The sequence below is a fragment of the Copadichromis virginalis genome, linkage group LG15 (genome assembly GCF_057382275.1).
Source record: "Copadichromis virginalis isolate Kocher_CV1m ecotype Utaka linkage group LG15, C_Virginalis_male_GT1.1, whole genome shotgun sequence".
Lineage (NCBI taxonomy): Eukaryota > Metazoa > Chordata > Actinopteri > Cichliformes > Cichlidae > Copadichromis > Copadichromis virginalis.
The window spans coordinates 5,235,053-5,259,111 of record NC_140632.1 but is presented as its reverse complement, the minus strand read 5'-3'; the positions used below and the strand labels follow the sequence as shown (position 1 = coordinate 5,259,111).

The 24,059-nt window shown below is 39.2% G+C and overlaps 1 protein-coding gene across 4 annotated transcripts in view; it reads left to right on the top strand.

The window, feature by feature from the left end:
* The window catches only part of LOC146691602 (MAM domain-containing glycosylphosphatidylinositol anchor protein 2), a 201,098-nt gene that overhangs the window by 77,661 nt on the left and 99,378 nt on the right, over positions 1 to 24,059 (top strand). For all 4 annotated transcript variants that reach the window (XM_085431486.1, XM_085431484.1, XM_085431483.1 and 1 more), the window contains exon 3: positions 5,888 to 6,062. In XM_085431486.1, the coding sequence (XP_085287612.1) occupies positions 5,888 to 6,062 (175 nt within the window). The remainder of the gene's footprint in view (positions 1 to 5,887; positions 6,063 to 24,059) is intronic.

The window sequence follows — 24,059 nt, the reverse complement described above, 5'->3', positions numbered from 1 at the left end:
TTCTCACTGGTGGGAGTCTCTGGATTGTGTCCAAACAGGCAGCATCCTCCTTGTAGCCGTTCTCCTTGTCAGCCCTGTGCCTATCCGCCCACCCACCTCAGAAAGAAAAACAAGGGCTTTCTAATAATAAAGTCATACATGCATCCAGCCAATACAGGCACACATACAAACACACTTGTAGCAGCAGCAAGACTTCTCTGCCTTTCCATTTAATTGTCAAATAAATATATGTTCCTGTCAGTCAACTCCACACCATATGTGTTTTTTCATTGCTGACTTGTGGGTTAGGCATTTCAAGGTGTTACCCTGGGCTATGCAGAAAGACTGGGACTATTTGTATCTGGAGGAATCAGGGACCAATTAAATCTAATTCTGTGGGATGTATAGTACAGATGTCGCTAGAAGGATTTTCAGATCTTAGCTCTATGAGGAAAAGAATAAGACATTTCTCAACACTAAAATATGCTCTGTTGTCTCATACTGTTTCAAATACTACTTGAAACGGCCTAATATACTGGTTATAAGCAACATCTGATGCTTTGGTCATAATAACGTCTTATGTTCGGGTATATTCAACAGCTTATGATTCAGAAATTGCAAATAAGCAGTGCCCTGTTTTGCACCAAACAATGCCCCATCTAATAAACTTCTTGACTATGAGGGGAAAACCCTCGCTCAGTACAGTCACAGACATCTCAGGGTGTGATCATGAAGGTCAGCCAGCAAAATTCGCCCCCTTAGTGATGTTGCTGACTTTTCTGTCTTTAGCTACAAGTGGCTTGGCTGTCCTCCAAAGCGTGTCTTTTGTCCCGGTTCCTTTCCCTCACCCACAGCCGATCACAGCAGATGGCTGCCCCTCCCTGAGCCTGGTTCTGCCAGAGGTTTCTGCTTGTTAAAAGGGAGTTTTTCCTTCCCACTGTCGCCAAGGGGGACATAAGAGGTTGTTGATTGTTGGGGTTTTCTCTATAGTATTTTAGGATCTGTTGTTGTTGTTGTTATTTGACTCTAAATAAATACATTTAAATTGAATTGGCTGTTTAACTAAATATTTTACTAAAACTGTAATTCAAAGAGTGCACACAATTTGACATCTTCAAGTTAATGATTTATAGAAAATTAAAAAAGATAAGAATCATGAAGTCCTGAAATTTATATTTTTGCATCTTTACCAAATTTATAAAAAAGGATGACAAATATCAAATGGCTTGAAAAAATCCTCATTGATGCAGTGCCTCCTCTGCTACAGGACTAACATCTCTGTGTATTGCAGCAGTCCATTAATCATTTGCTCAAGGAAAAGAACTTAATTGGTTTTAGTTTGGTAAGAAGTCATTTATTAAGCGATATTAACAAACAGCTGGCTAAAGCTTTTAATTGCAAAGATGTGCAGTTGTTCAGTGTTTTGAAGAATGTAAAACATATTTATATGTAAATCTAATGTAAAAAAATGTCCTCTGGGTTTCTATGAAACTGTACACATTTTTTTTATATTTTCTTACATTTTACAAATTATTTTTTTAGAGAATTGCACATCGATAGATGACTCAAAGCTGGAAAGAAAAATAGATTTGTTCATTCCTTTTTAAAAAACAGTGTTTCATAAGTCTTATTTGCTTCCTTAATCATATTATTTGTCTTTCTTTGACTGTTTGGGTGTTTTTGACTCTGTCAGACCACCACATAAATATAAACAGCTTTTCCTGTTCATACTTTCATGGTCACTGTTCTCCAGATCTATTCATTGTCTTTGATGCTATGAACAGACATCAAAGAGTCCCTGATGATGAAGCCATCTGCCCCCATCTCCTCTGCCCTGGCCTCCATCCATTATGTCCACAGTACTTTGTTTGAGAAGCTCCAATAGCCAGCAAAACCACATCGCAAACACCTTTTTTTGTGTGTGTTTCAATTATTGGCCAGCCAGATTCGACTCACAGCACCACGGGTCAGCAAGTACAAATAAGCTGACCTCAGGCCCTAGGATATTTCGCTTTATACAGACCGCTTGGAGTATGTGATCTGTTTTGGATGCTCCCATGACAGTTAGCCTACAGTGCCAGTGTCTTTAGCAGATGGTGCTTTTTTTGAGCATGATGTAACCTTCTATTTTTCCACTGTTTGCCATACAAACTGCAGTATCAAAAGGGGATCTGTCTGATAGCTTTCCCTTAATCCGCACCCTATCCAACCCACCTATAGTCTTAAAAGTGAATTTAATAGCACCAGTCAAGCATACACTATGCAGTTCAACAAACAAAAAGCAGATGTAGTTTCATTTTCGTGTATGTCACTGTCTTGTGCTTGTCCTCTTTGATTCAGGTTCTGACATCAAAACTGTCACTGCGATGCGTTTCATACAGTATGATCATCCAATTTTTATGAAGGCCAGTATTTTCTAATATAGACCTGCTGTGTAAGTGCACTCTCAATTTGTAGACCCCCTGCTGCTTTTTCTGATCACTTGATTGTCATGCTCAGCCACACTTGTCTGCACCACTGTGCAGCGCGGACCAATGTCACTGTCTAAAAGAAAAGATGGCTGGCAATTAGAAACTAGTCTCGAGTTCGGTAGAGGGAAACGTCACAGCAGGCAATATGGCAGATTCACCAAAGATGCGTGCTCCAGCATATGATCACTGCATAACAACAGACACTGGGTGCATTTTAATTAGCTCGTGCTGTGACATCTCAGCATGTGTGGTCTCAGACACTGCTGGGATATTCAGTTGGATATTAATCTATACAAGCTTCTGCTTTCCATGTAAGCAAATACTGTAATTCCTGCTAGGGTTGTCTGATTTAAGGAAAACAAAAAAAGCGTTATTATTGTGTTTGACTTCGCTTTGTCATGGTGCTTTCACAAAATGTGAAATAAAGCAGTTTTTTTAATCAGAAGGCACAGACAGGAATAATATTCTGCTAGAATACTGTTACTAGCTGGTACACCACGGGTAGTTTGGCACATTCCCTTCTGTATACTTGTAGGTACTTTACGAGTTTTGTTTGACATAGTCCTTGAAGAGAACAGAAAAAAAACCCCAGCTAGGCTTTCAGTGGGCTGGGAGGAACAATTATCATATTGCTCAAATCTGCCAGCGCCTCTCAGATCAAGAGTATTTGCATTGCACTGAGGAGAGTGAAGAGGGTCAAACTGTTCTCACCGGGTATACTTCAGGACGCCCCTTGTGGGCAGAGGTAAAAAAGTCAGAAGAGTGCCGGAATGAAAATAGCCTGAGGGTACAGAAGGAGTTGAAAGCTCACCAATAATGTGGTCTGCTGCAATTTCCCTTTTTTTGAAAATATAAAGAGTTATTTGAATACCCACTTCTTAGTGTCACTCTAACAATGCATTTATTGATACTGCATTTTCTGAAAACTCAAAGCTCTTTACACAAAAGCCAAAGAAAATGACTGGGGGTATAAGCTGGGTGAATATTGAATTCTGCTGAGGTCGCCGTAAGCCAGCTCGCTTTGTATTTGCATGAGGGAATCCAGAGCACTGTAGTGACACAGTATTCAGAAAATCTGCTCCCATCTAATTTATGCTCATAAGTTATTTAACTTTAGCGCTTGTTGTGCTGAACTCATGATGTCCCTAACTGTTAGAACAGGGCCCCAGATTTTCCGACGGTGTGGCTTTTGCATCTATCAGCTGCTGAGTTTGGGCTTTTTCATCAAGTGCTTTCTCTCAGTGTCTCTCAATGCATTTTAAACAGGCCAAGTGGAGTCTTTTGTATGCCGGGTGCTAATTTAGAGGCTTTTATTTTTAATGGTAGTATGGCCTCTGTGTAAAGGGATGGTATATAAGCACAGTCTGACAGCAGAATCTTTTTTTCTTTTCGGGGGAAGAGGTTGTTGAAAAGAATTAGTAACTTACACACACTCTCTGTATATGAATTTTAAAGGTATCTAATTTATTTCTACCTCTCTGAAAAGTAACACCTCAAGCAAGACAGAGAATCTGAAACTGATAAGCTTCAATTTTTTGCTTCATGTCATCCTCTACCCCCAAGGTCCAAAAACGCCTCTGAAATAGGTTAACATTATCAGGTTTTGGGCCACCCACCCTTCCCTTTCCTTTCTCGTATCTGTTTGGAAAATGACCAAACTTCATACTGTCGTAACCTTGGGATGGAGTCGTCATGGTTAAAACCCTACAGCTAGAGCAGCGCTGCAGCAATCTCTGTGATAGCACCCAATCCCTATCCCTGCATGCAATGATATCCCTGTTCCATCTGATGCTATCGCTGCAAAATGGGATGTTATCAGTATCCAAGATGATGCTATCACCATACAGTGTGGAGATATTGGATTCTAATTCATAGCCTCCCCTGCCTAGACAGAGATATGTAAGGCTCTGCAGGCAAAGCCAGTCCATCTGTAGCTTACTTAGGATGAGGGATTGAATGGCGCTTTATGCTTCACGGTTCTGGTTGTGTGGCCCCCGGGCCAGAGTTGTCACAGTACCTGTTCATGCTGTATGCTTTAATGAGGACAGGAGAGGGAGATGATGGAGAGTCAATTACAACCTCATGTTGGAGAGTAACACTATTTCACCTTTCATTACACCTCAATGCCATGGGCTAACTGGGTCTCATCAGTTCGTGAAAGGTACTCATGCTGAGAAGGCCATGCTGAGGTCAGTCTTGTGTGGAACAGAGGAAAGTGAGTTAGATGAAGATTTTAGGTACCAAATCAACACTGTGCGCTTCACAAAAGAACCTTTCAGCTGCTTCGAGAAGGAATGTTCCCGCATAAAATGAATGCAGGATCATGTGAAAAACAGAGTGGCAAACATGCAGGTCATCATAGCTGTCCGGAGAATTTGATTTACATCATCTGCAGGGAGAGCAAGGGCAGCAGATACAGACAGACCTTCATTTCTATTTTCTATTTTACTTATTTTTATAGATGTTGTTTGGTAATTTGTTTTTAAATATTATATATTATGTCTACTGCACAGACCACATTGATTAGATTTGAAGATCAATATTGCTCAGATATTCAATTCAATTTTATTTATATGGCACCAAATCACAACAAAGGTCGCCTCAAGGCGCTTAAAATCTATTCTATTCATCTATCTATTCATAAAACATGGATTCGGACAGTGGAGGGATTATGCTTAGTTTAGCACTAAACATATACACTGGGGAAAAAGCTACATGTATAGGTGGGCTCTGTGGATTAGTGACAAAAATTGTTTATGGATACCTCTAAATATCACTTCTTAACACAGTATTATTTGTTTGATTTGTGCACAAGTATGTTACATTGTAAATGATGCAGACTACAGTCACTTGTTGCAGTTTACAGTTTTTTTCTTGCAGTCTCACAACAACAAGGCTATGAAGTCTTTAACCTGATCATAGTTGTTGATGTTTGCCATCTTCCTAAAACGATTCACTGCATTCTTTAACAGATTTAGTGAATCATTTCAACAGATTTTTCTTTCCCATCCAGTTTATGGTTTCTTTTTCCTTTTGCTGTTAATCTTTTGGCAATGAAATGCCACTGTGAATGTTTCACATCAAAAGCCTTATTGTAGCTCTATTTTCCAGTAGCCGCTTCACAGGGAAAAAATTGAGGAAGTGTTGAGTTCCTCTATTGTGATCAAAAGCTTTATTGTGATCAAAAGAAAACGGAATAAAAACAGTAATTTTGTTACAATCAGAATAAAATTTTTCTTTAAATGAACGTTTTCTTGAGATTGCAACAGCTTCAGAGTTTTTACCAAGTCTGTTTTACCTGCCCTTTTTTGTTTATGTTGGCTGTGGTATTTATTCTATACTTACACTGTATATTAGCTTCTTAACTGAGTCTGTTCTGTGTCTCTTCTGTCAAGTCGTTGAAACGCGTAGTAATTTTCACTGTTTCTTCTTTGTAGATACGGTGGACAAAGACAGCTGGTAGTGTGTCAGATCGTTTCCAGGACTCCAGCGTCTTCAACGAAACGTTGCACATCGCAAAGATCCAGAGGACCCAGGGAGGCCGCTACTACTGCAAGGCTGAGAACGGCCTTGGATCTCCTGCCATCAAGTCCATTAGGGTGGACGTCTACTGTAAGTGTGATGAATTTGAGTCAGCACAGACCATTTTCATTTTCCAACATTGCCCAAAAACAATTGCCCATTGTTGCTTTACAGTAATAAGGTTGTGGTTGTTTTGTTCACGGACTTTGTATTTTTTCTTGTGAGTTTAGCCTCTTTCTGTGTGTGTGTTTTTGTGTGTGGTTGTTATTATGTTTTTCTTCCTGGTTTCAAAGAAGTCCAAGTGCGGCAGACTGCAAATGGTAAATTGCCCAGAGGTGTGACTATCAGAGACTGTATCTGTGTTACCTTGCTAAGGATTGACCAATAGACCCTTATTCTTCCATCTACACTGAACAAAAATATAAACGCAACACCTTTGTTACTGCTCCCATTCCCCATGGGATGGACGTAGAGACCTAAAATTCATTCCAGATACACAATATAACCATCCCTCCCAAACAGTGGTCACAAATCAGTCCAAATGTGTGGTAGTGGGCACATCTGCTATATTGAGATAATCCATCCCACCTCACAGGTGTGCCACATCAGGATGCTGATCTGACATCATGAGTAGTGCACAGGTGTACCTCAGACTGCCCACAACAAAAGGCCACCCTGGAATGTGCAGTTTTTTGCGCTATTGGGGGTCTGAGGACCCAGAACCGGTCAGTATCTGGTGTGACCACCATTTTCCTCATGCAGTGCAACACATCGTCGCATGGAGTCTATCAGATTGTCAATTGTGGCCTGTGGAATGTTGGTCCACTCCACTTCAATGGCTGTGCGAGGTTGTTGGATATTCGTGGGAACTGGTACACGCTGTCGTATACGCCGGTCAAGCACATCCCGAACATGCTCAATGGGTGACATGTCCGGTGAGTATGCTGGCCATGCAAGAACTGGGACATTCTCAGCTGCCATCTGCCCTGAACAATGTGAACCATGATTCATCCGTGAAGCGCACACCTCTCCAACGTGCCAGACGCCATCGAATGTGAGCATTTGCCCACACAAGTCTGTTACGGCGACGAGCTGGAGTCAGGTCAAGACCCCGATGAGGACGACGGGCATGCAGTTGAGCGTCCCTGAGACGGTTTCTGACAGTTTGTGCAGAAATTGTTTGGTTGTGCAAACCAATTGTTCCAGCCGCTGTCTGGGTGGCTGGTCTCAGACGATCTTGGAGGTGAACCTGCTGGATGTGGAGGTCCTGGGCTGGTGTGGTTACACGAGGTCTGCGGTTGTGAGGCCGGTTGGATGTGCTGCCATATTCTCTGAAACGCTTGTGGAGACGGCTTATGGTTGAGAAATGAACATTCAATGCACGGGCGACAGATCTGGTTGACATTCCTGCTGTCAGCATGCCAATTGCACGCTCCCTCATTGCTTGTGGCATCTGTGGCATTTTGCTGTGAGACAAAACTGCACATTCCAGGGTGGCCTTTTATTGTGGGCAGTCTGAGGTACACCTGTGCACTACTCATGATGTCAGATCAGCATCCTGATGTGGCACACCTGTGAGGTGGGATGGATTATCTCAATATAGCAGATGTGCCCACTACCACACATTTGGACTGATTTGTGACCACTGTTTGGGAGGGATGGTTATATTGTGTATCTGGAATGAATTTTAGGTCTCTATGTCCATCCCATGGGGAATGGGAGCAAAAACAAAAGTGTTGCGTTTATATTTTTGTTCAGTGTAATTCTATTTTGGCAAGATTCCAGACAGCCATGACCCTGAAAATGTTTCTGTTCACAGTCCTGATTTTGCAGCAATGCCAGCCTCGTAGTGGTGTAGTAAAACATACAACTAAAGAACCTTTTGCTTGCCTGGAACAGCATATATGTATGCTTTAGAATTGAATCAGTTTATTATCCTGCAAAGAAATTAGAATGTAAAATGAAACAGGTGTTGCAGTATTAATTTATAAGGCAAAATGTTAACACAGACAGCTGGTGAACAGATGAAACGATACAAAGATGCATAGCCCAAAAATAGCAATGTTCCATATTTCTGTTGTGAATAAAAAGTAGTTATTATGATGTAGTGCATAAGAACAGAACTTCTTCTTCCTCTCCTGAGAATGTTACTTAGATGTAAAGTCAGTCATTGTACATGCAGATTCTTTATTTTAAAAGCAGCTGCATGACAAATGCGAAAAGTTCATTAGCATTCATTAAGCAAACATAACAAACTTAACTTTATTGCTTTTATTGATTTGTCAGTGATTATCCTATTTCACTTCATGATGAGGAATAGCAGTCACTGCCCTCCATCAGACACCCTCCAGCCTACTTATTTGTGCAAAGATAGCCAAATCTGGACTTAATGTTCAATAAGAAATCTGTAGTCATGCCATAATTAAGAGCTTGTCTTACTGTTTGAGCTTCATGAAATTCTACTGAGATACATTTAAAATGACTTGCTTAGTGCCTTTGAAAGATCTCCAAGCTGCCTCACTGATTTCAGCAGCTCTCAGTCCCTTCCTCTCCTTTTTATATGCCAGACTGCAAGGAAAAAAATGTTGTATCTTTGAAAATAAATGACCCCAGTGTCCTTAATTTGTTTCCAAATATCATTTTCAATCACAGAGGAAAGAAAAAGGTAGTGATGCTCTTGATTAGTTTCCAGCAACACCTACAATAATTCCAGGCACTTTTTCACAAGTTAGGATTTATACTCCTGCAGTTCCCTGCATTGATGCCAGTGATTTGAGGCAGTATATTTACAGTAAAAATTCTTTTTTTTATGTGTCAACATTATACGAGTGCTTGATTTAATTTGCGTTAGCAGGGAACATTTCATTGAAAATGACTTCATAGCTACTTGATTATGTCTTTTTTGTGCTGTGCTTTACAGAGTAGCCTTCTTGTAGTCTGCCTCATGACTTTAGAAAAGCTCAGGCTGGCATGCACTGGTAAAACATTGGGATGTTAACAATGCATACATTTGCCATAGTTCGGTTAGTAAAACAGTTTGAAAATCATTTGTGATAAATAATCCTGTCCAAGTTTGTTTATAACATTGGAACTGACTTTTATTGTGAAGTACAAAGTAATTGGCATTTCTAAGCACTCAGTCTCAAGGACACATAATGCCCTTCATTGCAGTTTGTTGTTCCATACAGTGTAGAAAACCTCTTATCCCCTAAAAAACAAAACAAAACAAAACCCTAGCACAGTAGCAACAAGAGTCACCCAAGAAGGAAAATCCTAACTTGTCTACAAATGCTCAGCATTTACTCCCCATTCTGTTGTGATTGTTGAATAAGTGAAATACATGTCAGAATGAGAGCATGATAGCCTTCAAAGTAAGAGTTGTGCATTATCGCTACAACCAACGCAGCCAAGTCAAACGATGCAGCTTTTACTTTGAAGGCAAATCCTCTCTTTTAACAGTTTTGCTACCACTTGGCAAGCAGTTTGCGGGTGATCGCAGACATATCAAGTCGATGTCTTCCATGCAAACTACTGGCAACAGCAGCAACCTACTAGCTACCAAAGCAATCACAAGGAGGTTTGTGGTGCAGCACTGTATACCTATTTGCAGCCAATTCCATGCTAGCAACTCCTGTCAACCTACCTACAGCAACCAACTTGCCAACCAATTGCAGAATACACACTTTTCCCTAGTAACCAGTGTTTCCCAGGGTGGTCACTGACTGGTCTGTAGGTCTGCATGAACGAGGCTGTTGGAATCAGTTTCACAGTGACTGCCAGAAACAAGCATCAAACACTCACAACCAGTTGAGGAATACACTCTAGGACAGTCTTTCATGTCCCAAATGGAGCCAAATGTTCCTCAATGCTATTGGTATTAAATAGTGTCTCATAATTTTCTGTTGATTAACAGTTACCCTCAGAAAACAATGTTAATGATGAATATACATTTTTATGGTAATACCGCGTGTCTAAAACAGTTTCACTGATGCTCTCCATTTAGCGTGCATGCTCTGAGGCCCCAAATCCACAAAAAGTGTTGCTCATTTTTCAACTTATGAAAGAAGCATAATTTCTTCGAAGTATGCATGACTGAACAATGAATAAATGAGGCACCATCTTGTGTGATCCAGTTCCCCTTTATAACCTCTCTTTCTCTCTCCCTCTCTGTGCTTTCTTCTCATGTCCCCCACATAAATACAGAGTACATTGTTAACTTGCTCTCCTTTTCACTCTTCTTTCATGTCTCTGTCTTATTCCCTTTCAGCATGTGGGCTACATTCTTGTACTTGTTTATTTGGACTGACACTGGCAAAAGTTGTGGAATTGAAACTTGTTTAGAAAGCTTGTGGAAGGGCTTAGTGGTGCAGGAGGATGGGGCTGAATGCATCTCAGCTGCTGACAGTTAGAACCGTGTTCCTTCTGTGTACTATTTCACCTTGGCTGCACTAAAGAGGTGCAGGATAAGACGTGGAAATGAAGCCCGAGACAGACTGGAGACACAACCTTAGCATAATAGAAAGGCATGGCTTCTCATCCAGCTTCATCATACGGTATTTTGCAGCCTTAGTTCTCTTGCTGTTGAAAGCAAACTGATGATTGTCATTGGTGAATGATAGCGATGTAAATGAAACAAGCTGGCTACTGTGAATAAGTATGCATAGTTTAATATATAGACAATGTCCATTGGTTACAGTAATTTGGTAATTTATACAACACACACACTCACACGGAATATTCCATGCATATTTTAGATCATGGCATTTGTTTGCTGTCCTTGTAATCTCCTTGCATCTGGCCTTGTAACACAGCATGTTTGTATTTCACAAGAAATGTGTTATGTTGCGCATCCAGTAAAAGCACATCATTTCTACAGAGCCACGTTATAGCTGTCCCCTGGGGGTGAATTTAATTTGTTGCCCTCTGCAGTACACGCTGCTTTTAGTGGTTTGCAGCTACAATTTCTGATTAGTATTAAAATAGATATTGTGGCTCCGGACCTCACAACAATAAAGCCATGAATTATATTTGCTTTCTGTTTCAGCTGCATCTTACATGTCTGTCTTCATACTCGTTTGTTTACATCTGACAAATAACACCAGCAATAATGGACTATATCACTTCTGTTGTAAAGGAAAGATAGTATTCATGACGAGACACGGGCCCCAGCATGGTTTACAATGAGAGGCTTAAAACCTGAATGATCTTTCTGCAGCTGATTCCTTTTTACTCTTTTCTTCTGAGTCTATTTATTTAGCTTCTGCTGGTTGGAATCAAGGGTCCTGTTTTCAATTTTCAAAAGAAGCACTCGAAATCTTATATTATATGTGTATCTTTATTAGATCAGTGAGCATGCTTCCCTCCTCTGTACACACAGCCTCACCCTGTTGTGCTTTCTTTCAATAAATTTCGATTTAAACAAAAACATTAAATGTAGATTCATGAAACAGATACATGAAAATAAAATGACAGAGAAACGCAAAAGTTCTCGTTAGAGTTTTCTGTGAACAGCAGACAATATGAGGAAGGGATAATTAATGGTAATAACTGCCCTCTCCAGCTGGGAGGAGCTGATATTAGCTATATACCCAGCTCAAAGCTAATGTATTTACAAGGCTCAGAAGTCCATCTAAGCACATTTTATACCTGCTGACACCTCAGTTGTGTTTGTCCACAGTTGGGTCTATGGGGAAGGTCCTCTGCAAAGTTAATAAAGAACCTTGCCCAACTCCTACACTGATCGATTTTAAGCTTAAGATGCTCACTTCTTTTTCCTGAAGGGGAGTCTTTTCAGTGTTCTCATTTAATTTCAGCTGCATTAATTTTGCTGCAGCATCTAATGTTTCATTGAGTGACTGATCGAGGAGAGCTTAAGAGTTCTTCAGGGGCAGCTTATTGCAGGCTCAGGGAGTTCATTGACCATCACCAGCACAATATATCTAAACGAGATTTGGCCAGAAGGCGAGCTGAGGAAAAATGTACATTGAAGAGGCTGCTCAAAAAACAAACTGTGAGAAAGAACTTTTGGAGTCTGGTCTATTCCTTTTCATGGTAGTTGGTCAATAAATGTATGCTCCTTTTCCCAAAGTGCCAATGGGAAATCTAAAAGTCTTTAGAGACCCATTTGTTTAGGTTTTCTGGTTTAATAACCGATATCAAGGCCAAAATTTCAGTGTTTTCCCAGCAATTATTGTTTACAAATGTGTATTACAAAAAGAAAAGAAAAATGTATCTCAGCATCAGACAGTATGGTTTAGGCAATTGCAATCCTTTTGCAGTGTTTATTTACATGCTACCAAAGTCTATTCAAATGTGATTGGTCAATAGAAATCAGGGCACAGAAGCCAGAAAGCTTACAATACAAAATATATTTTCCCTTGCCTAGATGCTATGTCTTCCACTGTGAAGATTTGCAGCTTACTTGTGCCTTTTACATAATTTAAGTCTAGTCTTGGCTAAATCAGGTTATCTGAAGGCATCACTTTGGTCTCACTTTGATCACTGTGGAGCAGTTGATACATTGGTTATATCTGGAATAAAAAGTAATATAATTCTAAAAATTATTAATATGCAAATCAGAAAACAGTCATTGTCAGATTTACCTCACAGTCATTTAAAATGAATCCAACAAATGATCAAATGTAAAACAAATGACTAGTCTTTAGATCTCCTCCATCTAGGTCACCTTTTCCTGAAATATGCCATTTCCTGATTTTGTGTTGCTGGTCTTTTATTCTTTTATGTAAACTGACAGCCTTCTATGTCTTGCTGCACTCTGTTTCTGTTACTAACATGCTAAATTTGGCCAAGGCAGCTTCTAGAGACAATAGCCAAATGTGGCCACGAGATAGCAGTAATTTACAGAAAGGATGCAAACATGCAACAAAATGCACGGAGAGCTTTACGGAGAGAGATTGCTAAAAGGTTTATGTTTTAATTAACACATGTTTTTAAATTTCCCTGAGCAAGCACTGCTAGCCTTGCTTGCTCTGGCAAAATGTATTGCTCTAAACAATTTTAAACAAGCGTTGAATAAATTGAGCATATAAAAATGCAATACAGAGAAGGGAAAGAATTCCAGAGTTTACAAGAAAGAAGTATTTTGCACTGCCTAAGTATGTTGTGCAAATGATTTTGATGTTGTCAGACAACACCTGTTTTCTGTGCAAACACTGGGCTGTAGATGTCATTGCACTGAAACGTCCACTTGCAGCTTCACTTTTCCCGGTATTCATTCAAAAGGATTAGAAAAAGAGACAATAGCCTGCTTTCTCTGTGTTATCTTTGGAAGGACTTATGCAGCCCTCACTCTACAGCACTGATGCAGAAGCCAACGAATTTTAATAAGGACACTGTGTGTGTGTGTGTGTGTGTGTGTGTGTGTGTGTGTGTGTGTGTGTGTGTGTGTCGCCATGGACTTGGAGTTAATACTGAGCTTGAATAATTTTCGACATGTGAGAAGCACTAAGTATGCACCCATGTCTTTGTGTGACATGGTCTCATGTGTGAGAGGAAACAAAAATTGATGCTTCCTATTGGGTTCAAGCACACACTTATGCATGAACACACTCTTCACCAGTGAGGTCCTGACTCACAAACATGTCAAAAGGCTTAACTTGTCTTGGCATAGGCCTCCTCAGCTGTGCAACACTTTGCAGCAGCATGCAGGGTGGGCTCACTTGGTGAAATGTGTCTGCTTGATGTTTGCTTTTCCTCGATGGAGTTCATGAAGGAGCTCAGAGACCAAACAGCAGCTGATGGTGTTTGTTTTGTGGACGTGCTGGCTTTTCTTTATCCAGTTTGGTCAGTAAAACTGGCATGTGCTATTTCATTGGGTGTCTTATTCAGGCTGCCTTGCTGAAAGGTGTAAATGTGTATGTAGAGCAAGAGCATGAAAAGGCATTCTGGAGAAAAAGTTAACTCAGAAAAACAGACTACGGTGATAAAACCTGAGTTTTGAGTGATGCTTATGCACTTCCTATTAACTCCTATATCCTTTCATTACCCATGTTTGCCCTCTCTGCTTGCATTTATATACTCAGGAGAGGCTCCTCTAAAGTGACTAGGTAATTTATTTGGGTATGGGCAGAGGGAAGTGTGTGGGATGGTGATCTCAGGGGAGCCTATGGATTAATGGGTTCAGCTGGATGCAGTAGGTGCTGGAGGCAGGTTCAATAGGTTGAGTTATAACCGAGATTGAAAGAACTGACAATTGTTAAGTGTTGGACCCTCTTCTCATTACATTAAAACATTACATTGACTGTTTACTGATAAAAACAAATGATCTACATATCCTTTTTATCATCTCTGGAGAACATCCAGGAAATGGGTGAAAGCATCTCTGGCTGACTTTTGAATGTTTCTAACCTTACGTGCAAGTATCAAACAGAAAGTCGGGGTTTTTACAAGAAAATGGTCTATAAAGACATGGGAATGAAACACTGTCCTCATATTGCAGTGTTTAACCAAGGTGCACATAGATGGATAGATGGATAGATAGATGGATAGATGTAAGGGGCAAATAGCTTTTCAGGATGTCCTAAAACAGCTTCATTCCCCAAGTTCCAAATCTATTAAAAAACAAAGTGTCCATAAAGACAGCATAAAATGCAATTAAGTATATAACTGGTTAGATTAATGAAGCTTTTCCTGCCTCTGATAGTAATCCAAGTGCTAAAACACAGAGCAGTGGTTGCGTGGTCGCTTACAGCCATTTGCATGTATCTTTCCTCTGAGTTTTGTTGTTTTTGTTGTTGTTGTATTAATTAATATCAATATCAGCCAAAAGTGGGAGGGTTGCTTGACACACATGGCACCAATAAGTTTTGTGGTTGTTCATGATTATTAATTGTCTCCATTATTGAGACAGGATGAGTAAAGGATAGCAAATTGCTATTATGGATAGCTCATCTGTCACACAGATAGTCATAGAGTCATAGAACCTATAGCATATCCTTTGTATACCATATGTACCTTTTACATGTGGTTTACATAGTACCTGTTCCTGCTTCCATGTAAGCTGTCGTTATTGGATATGTTGCTAAACTGTACGCAAACGCTGTAATGTTTAAAATATATGGAAACATAGGAAAATGCAGTAGGAATTTAGGATATTGTAGTTAAGATAAGTCATCATTAGATAGTGACTATTTTTATTGTTTCCAAAATTAAAAATTTAGAAGAAAAGATACAGTCAGTTAAAAACAATCAGCATATTTGTGGTGATGAATACTAATTAGTAGAGGCACATCATCTAAAATCAGTACTTACTTCACGGTGCAGATTTACAGGAGCCAGCTTCAATATTATTCATTAATCCATAGAAAAAGTCTATGGCATCACCCTCTCTGTGGATTGTGCTTATTATATGGCATGACCCTGAATTTTATTTGTTTTTTTGTTCTTGGAGATACAGACATACACAAAACAGACACAATACACAAATTATACAAACTATACACAAAATATAGTCAGTTATATTCAATTTTGAACATACTGAGTCCATGGCCAGTGTCTGACATGACAGTGGTAATAAACCCCTAAATTGAATTTCCATCATCCCTTTGAAACTAAAAGCAAAGTTACGTACGAGAAATGGCTGATGAGCTCCATCTTAGTCCTTCTATGTGACATGATCTATGAGCCTATGATATGAGGTGATGTGGATACATATGTACCTGTATAGTTTTCTGAAAAGATCCCATAATGTATGTACATCAAGATATATGTGCAGTGCCTTTAAAGTTCTTCTGGATGTAAATGACCTGGTGTGATGAATAGCACGATACAGCCGCAGTGAGTTATCTGAGCCTTGTTTGAATCAGGACAGAATGAATCAACACATTATGTGTACATTATGTAAATGTTTGCTGGTTTGGTTAATGGAGGTAAAGCCAGTTCATGACTGCCCATTACTCTTTCAAGGACTCGCTCTAGGGAGGGGCCCTTAATCAGACTAGTGAAGTCAACCTCATCTCTTGGCTTTGTTTTTCTCGCCATCAGGAGCTTAAAACATACTGCAGTGTGTTTGTGTTGTGTATGCTAATGTGATTATCCCTTGTAGAATTTCATTCTGATCTGCTTTTTGTTTTTTAACATCTCTCTGGGTGAGGAGAAGGCAACAGATGACAGCTAGCTGTTTATCTTACAGCCATCGTTTATGGAAACATTAAAAAAACAAAACAGTTAAAAGACCTAAATATAAAGTTAAAAAATCAACATGATAATTATGTTACCTTGGATTCATTTTTTTGAGTCAATAGAACTCTTTTTTTATTCATCCTGTGAATAACGTAATGTTGTCTGCAGGGACGGACATTGTTATTTTTCATTAAGGCAGTAAAAGATCAATCTGAAATGTAAAAAAAAACAAAAAAAACTAACGACTATGTGCTTTCGAAAGGATTTGACTTCACAAGATGCTCATTTCTGAATGCTTTTGGATTTGATACTCCTACCATAGGGATGGGTATCGAAAACCGGTTCTTGTTGAGAACCGGTTCCCACTGTTTCAATTCCCTGGAATTGTTTGCCATTTTTGCAAACGATTCCCTTATCGATTCCAGTCGCTCCGAATGACGTCACCATGTTGTGTCATTTACCTGGCAGGAAACACGGCGCGTAAGCGGCTCAAACGCTCAAAAGTTTGGTTATACCTTATGAGAACGGATGACAACAGGGCAACTTGCAATACTTGCAAAGTAGATATTTCATTTAAGGGAGGAAACACTACGAATATGCAAAAGCATTTGCTCACAAAACACGCGATAACCTTAAATGAATATCGTGTTTTTAATTCCACTCCGGACTCGTGAATCTCAACCAGCAGCAGCGGTAGCGTTTGCGCATCCTCTCCCGTTACTGCGGCAGGTAAATAATCAACTAACAGTGTATATTATGTTAGCGCGATCTGCCTTATTACAAAACCTGCCATTACTGTGCATTTAGGTGACCATGATGAGAGAGACAGACAGAGTCTGGCTCAGATGCTGGCAGTTCTCGCTGCAGTCTACCGGTAGCGTCTCCTTTCAGGCCAGGATAGACGAATGTCACCGAGCAGTGACTAAGTTTGTGGTAAAAGGCTTGAACCCATTTGCCGCAGCAGATGCTCCCGATTTTCAGTAAGTGAATGTGTTTAATTGTAGGCAGGGACATTACTGGATATTCTTGTGTAATTGCTACTGAATAATTTATGTTATACTTTGTTATTGCTACAGACGAATATTTATTTTATTATTTTACATTTACAATTTTTTTCCTGGGGACCCTGTGACACCCCATTGAAGAGCCGTAGGCTGTGGATCTCTTAAGATCTCACTGTTGGGTTTGTAAGGTCATGTTACTCCTAAATTTCTTATTCAAAGAGAAGATAAAAAACAAAGTTCTGAGCTAATCGACCTTAGTGTTCTCCTTTTTTAAAAAGAATCGATAAAGAATCGAATCGTTAAACAGAATCGAAAATGGAATCGGAATCGTGAAAATCTTATCAATACCCATCCCTAGTGGTCATTATCGGAGATTCAGTGTTTTTTTTTCTAATAAAAACATGAAACTTCATGGCGTGATACTTTAGCACAAGTATGCATGTGATTAAGTGCTGTGGCTTAGATAGTTAATAACTGAGTAATTTTTTTCCAACAAACAAACTAAAGGTCAGTTGAAATCCATATCTCCTCAGTTAGCCCAACCAATAGTTTCTAAGAATAATACCTATTCAGATATATCCATGTATCATGATATTTGATGTATCATGATATTTGATGTAAAAATCCAAAATGAAATACATAAATAGGAATATCTCTGTTTTTTAGCTGGAATATCATATTTCCCTAGTGTTGGATCAATATATATCCAATATACAACAAATCCTAATAGTAATAATGTTCTTCTTGGGCTCGCAAATAGAGGTCACATTGATTTATTTTGCTTTATTCAGTGCTCTTTCATTTGTCTGAAATAGTCATTTGTCTTCCCCAACAAATACACACATGTCGCCTACAACATGTCTTAAAAGCGGCATTTACTGCTTTACTTGAATAAGCTTTTTATTTTTTCAACTTCTTTGTTGCTGTCCAACTACTGCTACCATGCTCTACTTTTTTTTTATTTAGAGAACATGCTTTCAAATCATCGTTCACAAAAGATGTACCTTCCTTGGGTGTCCAAACCGAACACAGGAGAAGGTCATTAGGCTCAAACCAGAAAAGAACTCCATCATGTCACTGATGCTTTGCCTCCAACTCTAATGGTGGCTTTCTAGGTGTTGTTGTTTAGATCAGTGGTCTGTGGCCTGCTTGTTTTCCTTGGGAGATGAATTAGAGAGGAGATGGGCTGAGGCAGATGCCAGTGTCTAAGGGAGAGGATGAAGAGGAGATTCATTACTCCTTACCCCCCCAACACACATACAAACACAAACACTGCTCACACAGAGCAGAAATAGGCCTCATTATTTCCCCATTTCCATCACCGGGAGGAAGTGAGGGGTTGCAGCCCTTTCAGTCAGGCTGCTGACATATGCCCCTCCATTTATCACACGCAATGTCCACGAGTACATAGAACAAACAGGCGCTGGTCTTACACCTACAGACATGACAGCGCAGCGCAGCATAATTGGAAAAGCATTGTCTCTAAGGGACATCGAGTTGTAGCGTTCTTTAGATTCTCTCTTCAAGCAACAGTTTAAATAGCACAGTTAAAATGAACGATGGCTTTTTTCTTGCTGGAGGAAAACTGCATCTTCTCTGTAAACTTAACCATAATCTGTTTTCAGAGCTTTGACTTCAAGCTATGCAGCGTTTATAAATAAGCTCTTATAGAAAATAAAAATTGATTTTTTTTCACCATCATGCTACATTATCAAAATCTATATATCTATATTCACTTAGGCTGCACTGCTACTTCAACTGGCAGTGATTATACTTAACCAGACCCGATGACTGTGGCCTGAAAGACCATTACTTTGATACCTAATGTATATCCTATGATGACTCAAGATAGAGAGAAAAAGACTGAGCGCATATGTAGCCTAAGGCAGAATGGTAGCCAGTAAGGGACATTTCATAGAGAAAGTGAGAGGAAAGCCACTTCCTCCCCGTCCCCTAGTACAAATTTAATTTCAAATAAACGCAGAGATGTTGAAATACTTAATGAATAATTCAATGCTTGTTAGTCAGTGCCACAGAGGCATGCCAAAGAAGTGCCATGGCAAGGGTGGTGTGTTGCCCTTTATAAGCCTTAACCCTGCATGTCTAGCTGGGTTAATGTTCCTGGCAGAGACAGCAGTGAAGCAGCTATAAACCCCCCAATGTCAAAGATGTGCCCCTTCACAGTTTAATAAAACAGCTGTTGTGACCGCCAATAACTGACCTACTGATTATATTTCATTTCAAATATTCCTATAGTCCCATAGTGGCGTAAAATAGCACACATAAAGCTATCTGACCTAATGAACCTAATGAAGTGTTTTTATTACAAATGAGTTTTAGATATTTATTACTGTTCTTCAGATGGAATCACAACAAAACCTGCTATTTATTTGTAAGTATTGATAATTATTATTTTTTATAAAGCACTTTTCTAAAAGTTACAAAGAGGTTCACAGAAGGAAAAATGTTTTAAAAAGTCTGAGACATGGATAAAAGAAAATAAGATAAATAGTAAGAATGTACAAGAAAATTAAAACCAACATTGCCATCTATCAGACGGTTGTGAAAGCTATAAAAACGTTTTTAAAAGAAACTAAAAAGACAATAAAGAAGTCGACATTGTGACTTGACTGGCCAGACTGTTCACAGTTTGAGAGCTCTAATGATAAAGGCCTGCTGATCTTTGTTTACTTGCTGAAACTTTAGAATAACCAGCAGCCCAGATGTAAGTAAGTGCCAGACACATGGGAGACTAACAAGTTCTTCATATAATTGGCAGCAAGCCTATTTTGCCTATTTAATTCTTTAAAAGTCATTATTATTATTATTCTCATATTTCTAGGTGCCAGTTACAATCCAGGCAAAAATGTTTTAAATGAACTGACGTCAATTAAGTGAGTTGTGACTGATGCTGTCAAGGCAGAAAAAGAAATAAAAGAACACATGACCTTATGTACGTCATTAGCAAACAAGAATGGTCTAATTTTTAAATTTTATTTAAGCTGAAAGTATTTTTTTTTTTTAAATATAAATCAAAATGGTAAATGTCACTGACATTCATTTCAGAAATGGCTTATTAGATGTGTTTTCAAAAGTGTGTTTTTAAATTTTCTGGCTTTACTGGCTTTGACTTTAAACACTTGATTTTTAATAAATTTATTAAAAGTTCTTTAAATGGATGTCACAATAGAAGTCAAAGGTTTGACTTAAATGGAAAAAACCCTGAAATTTAAATTGGTACCCATAGTTGTGTGTGACATATTTGCACTGTTATTAATCCTCTGCATCAATGCAAATGCACCTGTATGCTTTCACGCTGAAGATACTCGGTGATAAGATTGTTATTGTTCTTGCTCTATAAAGTGAACATGAAGTTAATGTTACAGCCTGTTTATCAGTAAGACTAAAGACAGGAAAAAGCGAGTCTATTTCTATAACACAGTCGATAACAACAATTTTATGCTGCCCAAACAAATCTCAAGCTAAACAGGAGGAAGCCTTCATGCCTTAATGAGATAAAGTATTTTGTAGATTATCCTATCATTTTTCTGCACAATGGACAAAGTCAGAGCATCATTTTTTCCCAAACATTTTAGGAGAATCACTGGTTTATCGCAGAGAGCACAAAAGGCAGAGTTTGCATGTCATTAGTTGATAAAAATCCCCCCCACAAAGAACTCACCAGAATAGTAAATCTTTAATGTATATATTTACTTTTACCTCTTTTAGTTTGCTCTACAGCTTTACAACTTGAAATAATATTACATCTTTGCCACAATAGACAATTCTGAAAGTGAGGAATTAATTTTTTTTAAACATGTATTCTTTTTTTAAATTTTAATCCTAGCCTCACATTTCAGATAGTTGCTAAAGGAGCAAGGGTTGTGTAAGAATAACCAAAACACCTGTTGAAATAACTCACAACTATTAAGCATTAATAAGTAACACGGCAAGTCAGAAAGACTTATGAAAGAAATAGGTAGCGGTTCACCTGTTTGAGAAAGACTGTGTGGGCAACTAGTTCAGAATAACTATTTGGGCAAATGATGAAGCCAAAAGCCATCAGTCAGTCGGTAATGTTGTTCTGTTTGCTACAAGTGTTGCAGGAGCTTTAACTCGTTATGATTTTATTTTCTTTACCTACCTGAAAAGTAGTTAAAGTTGTGCCAGAAAGTTTAACTCTGCTTCTAATGCATTTATGGATTCCATAATCTACAGTACATAATAGAATAGAATTAGAATAGAATAGAATTCAACTTTATTGTCATTGCACATGCACAGGTACAGGGCAACGAAATGCAGTTTGCATCCATCCAGAAGTGCTTTAGTGATATAGATATATTACAATATATATTAGCAATAATATAGATATGTGAGTATATTACAGAAATGGTTCTATTATGGTATGTTATAATGTACACGGTATGAAGTATGTTGTGAATATTCTATAATTATAAGTATGTACAGGCTGTAGTGAGTACAAGCTATGTACAGGATATGAACAGGATATAAATATGAAAAACTATACAGAATATGAAATAAATAACTTTACAGAATCTGGGATATACAGCTATACAGAAATGGGAACTATGCAAGTTGTAAACAGTTGTAGGATTAAAGATTATCGAATGTACAGAATGATTATTTACACAGAGCTATACAGTAGTGCAGTTAAGATAAGTGAGGGTGTAGATAGTTTCTACAGAGGCTATATAAAGTGCTAGTGGTTGTGAGTGGTGGTTCAGTCCATGTTATTATTGTGTTTGAGGGTACAGTTGTCCATTGTGGGTGTGTGTATGTTCAGTCCATGAGTTTAACGTGGGTCAGATGTCAGGAGGCAGAGTTCAGGAGTCTGACAGCTGTGGGGAAGAAGCTGTTCCGGTACCTGGTGGTCTTAGTCCGGAGGCTCCTGTGGCGCCTCCCAGAGGGCAGGAGGGTGAAGAGTCCATGTGATGGGTGACTGGGGTCTTTGATGATTTTCCCAGCCCTTTTCAGACACCGCTTCCTGTAGATGTCTTTTATGGCAGGAAGTGGTGCTCCGGCGATGCGCTGGATAATATGATGAGATGTCTTTGTACACAACAAGCAAGGCCAACAACCAGTACTGAATGACTGTGACCTGCCCTCAGGGAGACCTTCATTAAAAGATGAATAACCAGCACATTCTGTGGTGGAAATCATTATGTGGGCTCAAGGACTGTCATTGAATGCATATTGCTGCAGAACTGAGAAAGTACAAATTATATCTGCCATATGAAAAAAAGAAATTGAATAAACTGGAACCAGAAATACCTCTGCCCTCTTTAAATGCAACTTGCACAATGGTCTGCTGAATATGTTGAGGGAACATTGGCCAAGCAGACATCACTCCACCCTCATGTTTAGCCAAATAAAAAAGGAACCTACGCAGCCTCATCTTATCACTGTGCACTGCAGCTAGTAAAGTATACATATAACAAGCCATAAACTGTCACAACAGCCTTTAGATATTTAACATCACTGGAAATCTAGCCATGTGGGTATTACGCTTCTGACTGACTCATTTTGCAGTGTGTCCACTCACTGTTTCTTTGTTTCTCGGCACAGAAATGTGTATGCCACACCATCGCGTCTGAACGAGTTTCTCAGTGGATTCTCTCCTCTCCCTCCTTTCATCCCCCCGACAGCACTGAGAGCAGAGCAGCACATGAAACTGCTCACGCTCATATCTCATGTCTCAGAGAATGATATTCAGTTTACTGAGATATCTCTGCTACACAGGCGCCGTCGTCAGAGTGGACTTATTGCAGAAATAGATGCATCATGCCCTCAGCCTCCCGCCAAACTCATCCATCCGCCTCGACAATCACGCTTTAGTGTGAAGCAACAGATGACACCAAATAGATACAGTTAGCAGGAGGTAGTTATTGTGGAGTGTAGCAATGAGATAGAGGTCACTATTGCCGAGGGTTTGAGAGATGGAGGGAAAGGAAATGTTCTGACAATAAATTACATGCTGGATTCACATATTCCATCAGAGGCTTCTGCATGAGATGAATGTTATATATCACTAAAGTGGGTTATTAACCTTGTGACCCACGTAAATGAAATGCAATAAAGTGCATCATTCAGCAAACAGTAATTACAAACCATCTATATCATGGTGTATTTGGGCTCACTTATTTGATGTGTGTTTACACATAACAGTGCATATTGTCAACAATTTTAGATCTTTGTGCGCTATATTTATCCCAAGCGTAACACATTAGCCTGAGAATATTACAGAAATTTCATGTAGAGTCCTCCGTGCCCATAGTTTCAGTTTATTGTTATTAATCTAAAGCATTAAGGGAAAAAAGGGCCCTCGCGGGTATTAAAAAATCTTGCTATGCACATGAACAAAGACATGAATACTTGATGGACATTAAATCAGGTGGCAGACTCATTCTCAGCAACCACTCTTACTGTCTAAAGACCAAGTTTATGACTTAGATAAATGTCAGGATAACTTTGTTGTTTTTTCTTTTGTTTTAGATTGTTTTGTTTCTGGGGGATTTTTTTAGGATTACTTGTCCAAATTTGTTTTTAAAAAAAGGGGGATTGCCATTAATTCAGACCCGGAAACAGTCCTCCTTAGAACAGTCCATTAATCCTATATCTTTCTAGCCAAGCCTTTTTTTTCCTCTTTCTTTTGTTTCTGTTAGTTTCTGACCTCGACCCCACTCCCACCCATCTCTTGCACTTGCTCACGGTCCCTTGGCACAAAATAAAAGCAAAGAGCTTGTCAGTGACATAAGAGAGCTGTTTTCACTCATGAAAGACATTTCACAAATGTCATTCAGGTCAGCAGCTCCCGCTGGTAATCATGCTGGGACAGTGATTAGGTGAAATTAATCGCCACCCTCTGTTGCTCATGGCTGACAGCCCGGAAGCCTGATAGGCTCTCTCTTCTCAGGTGACTTTG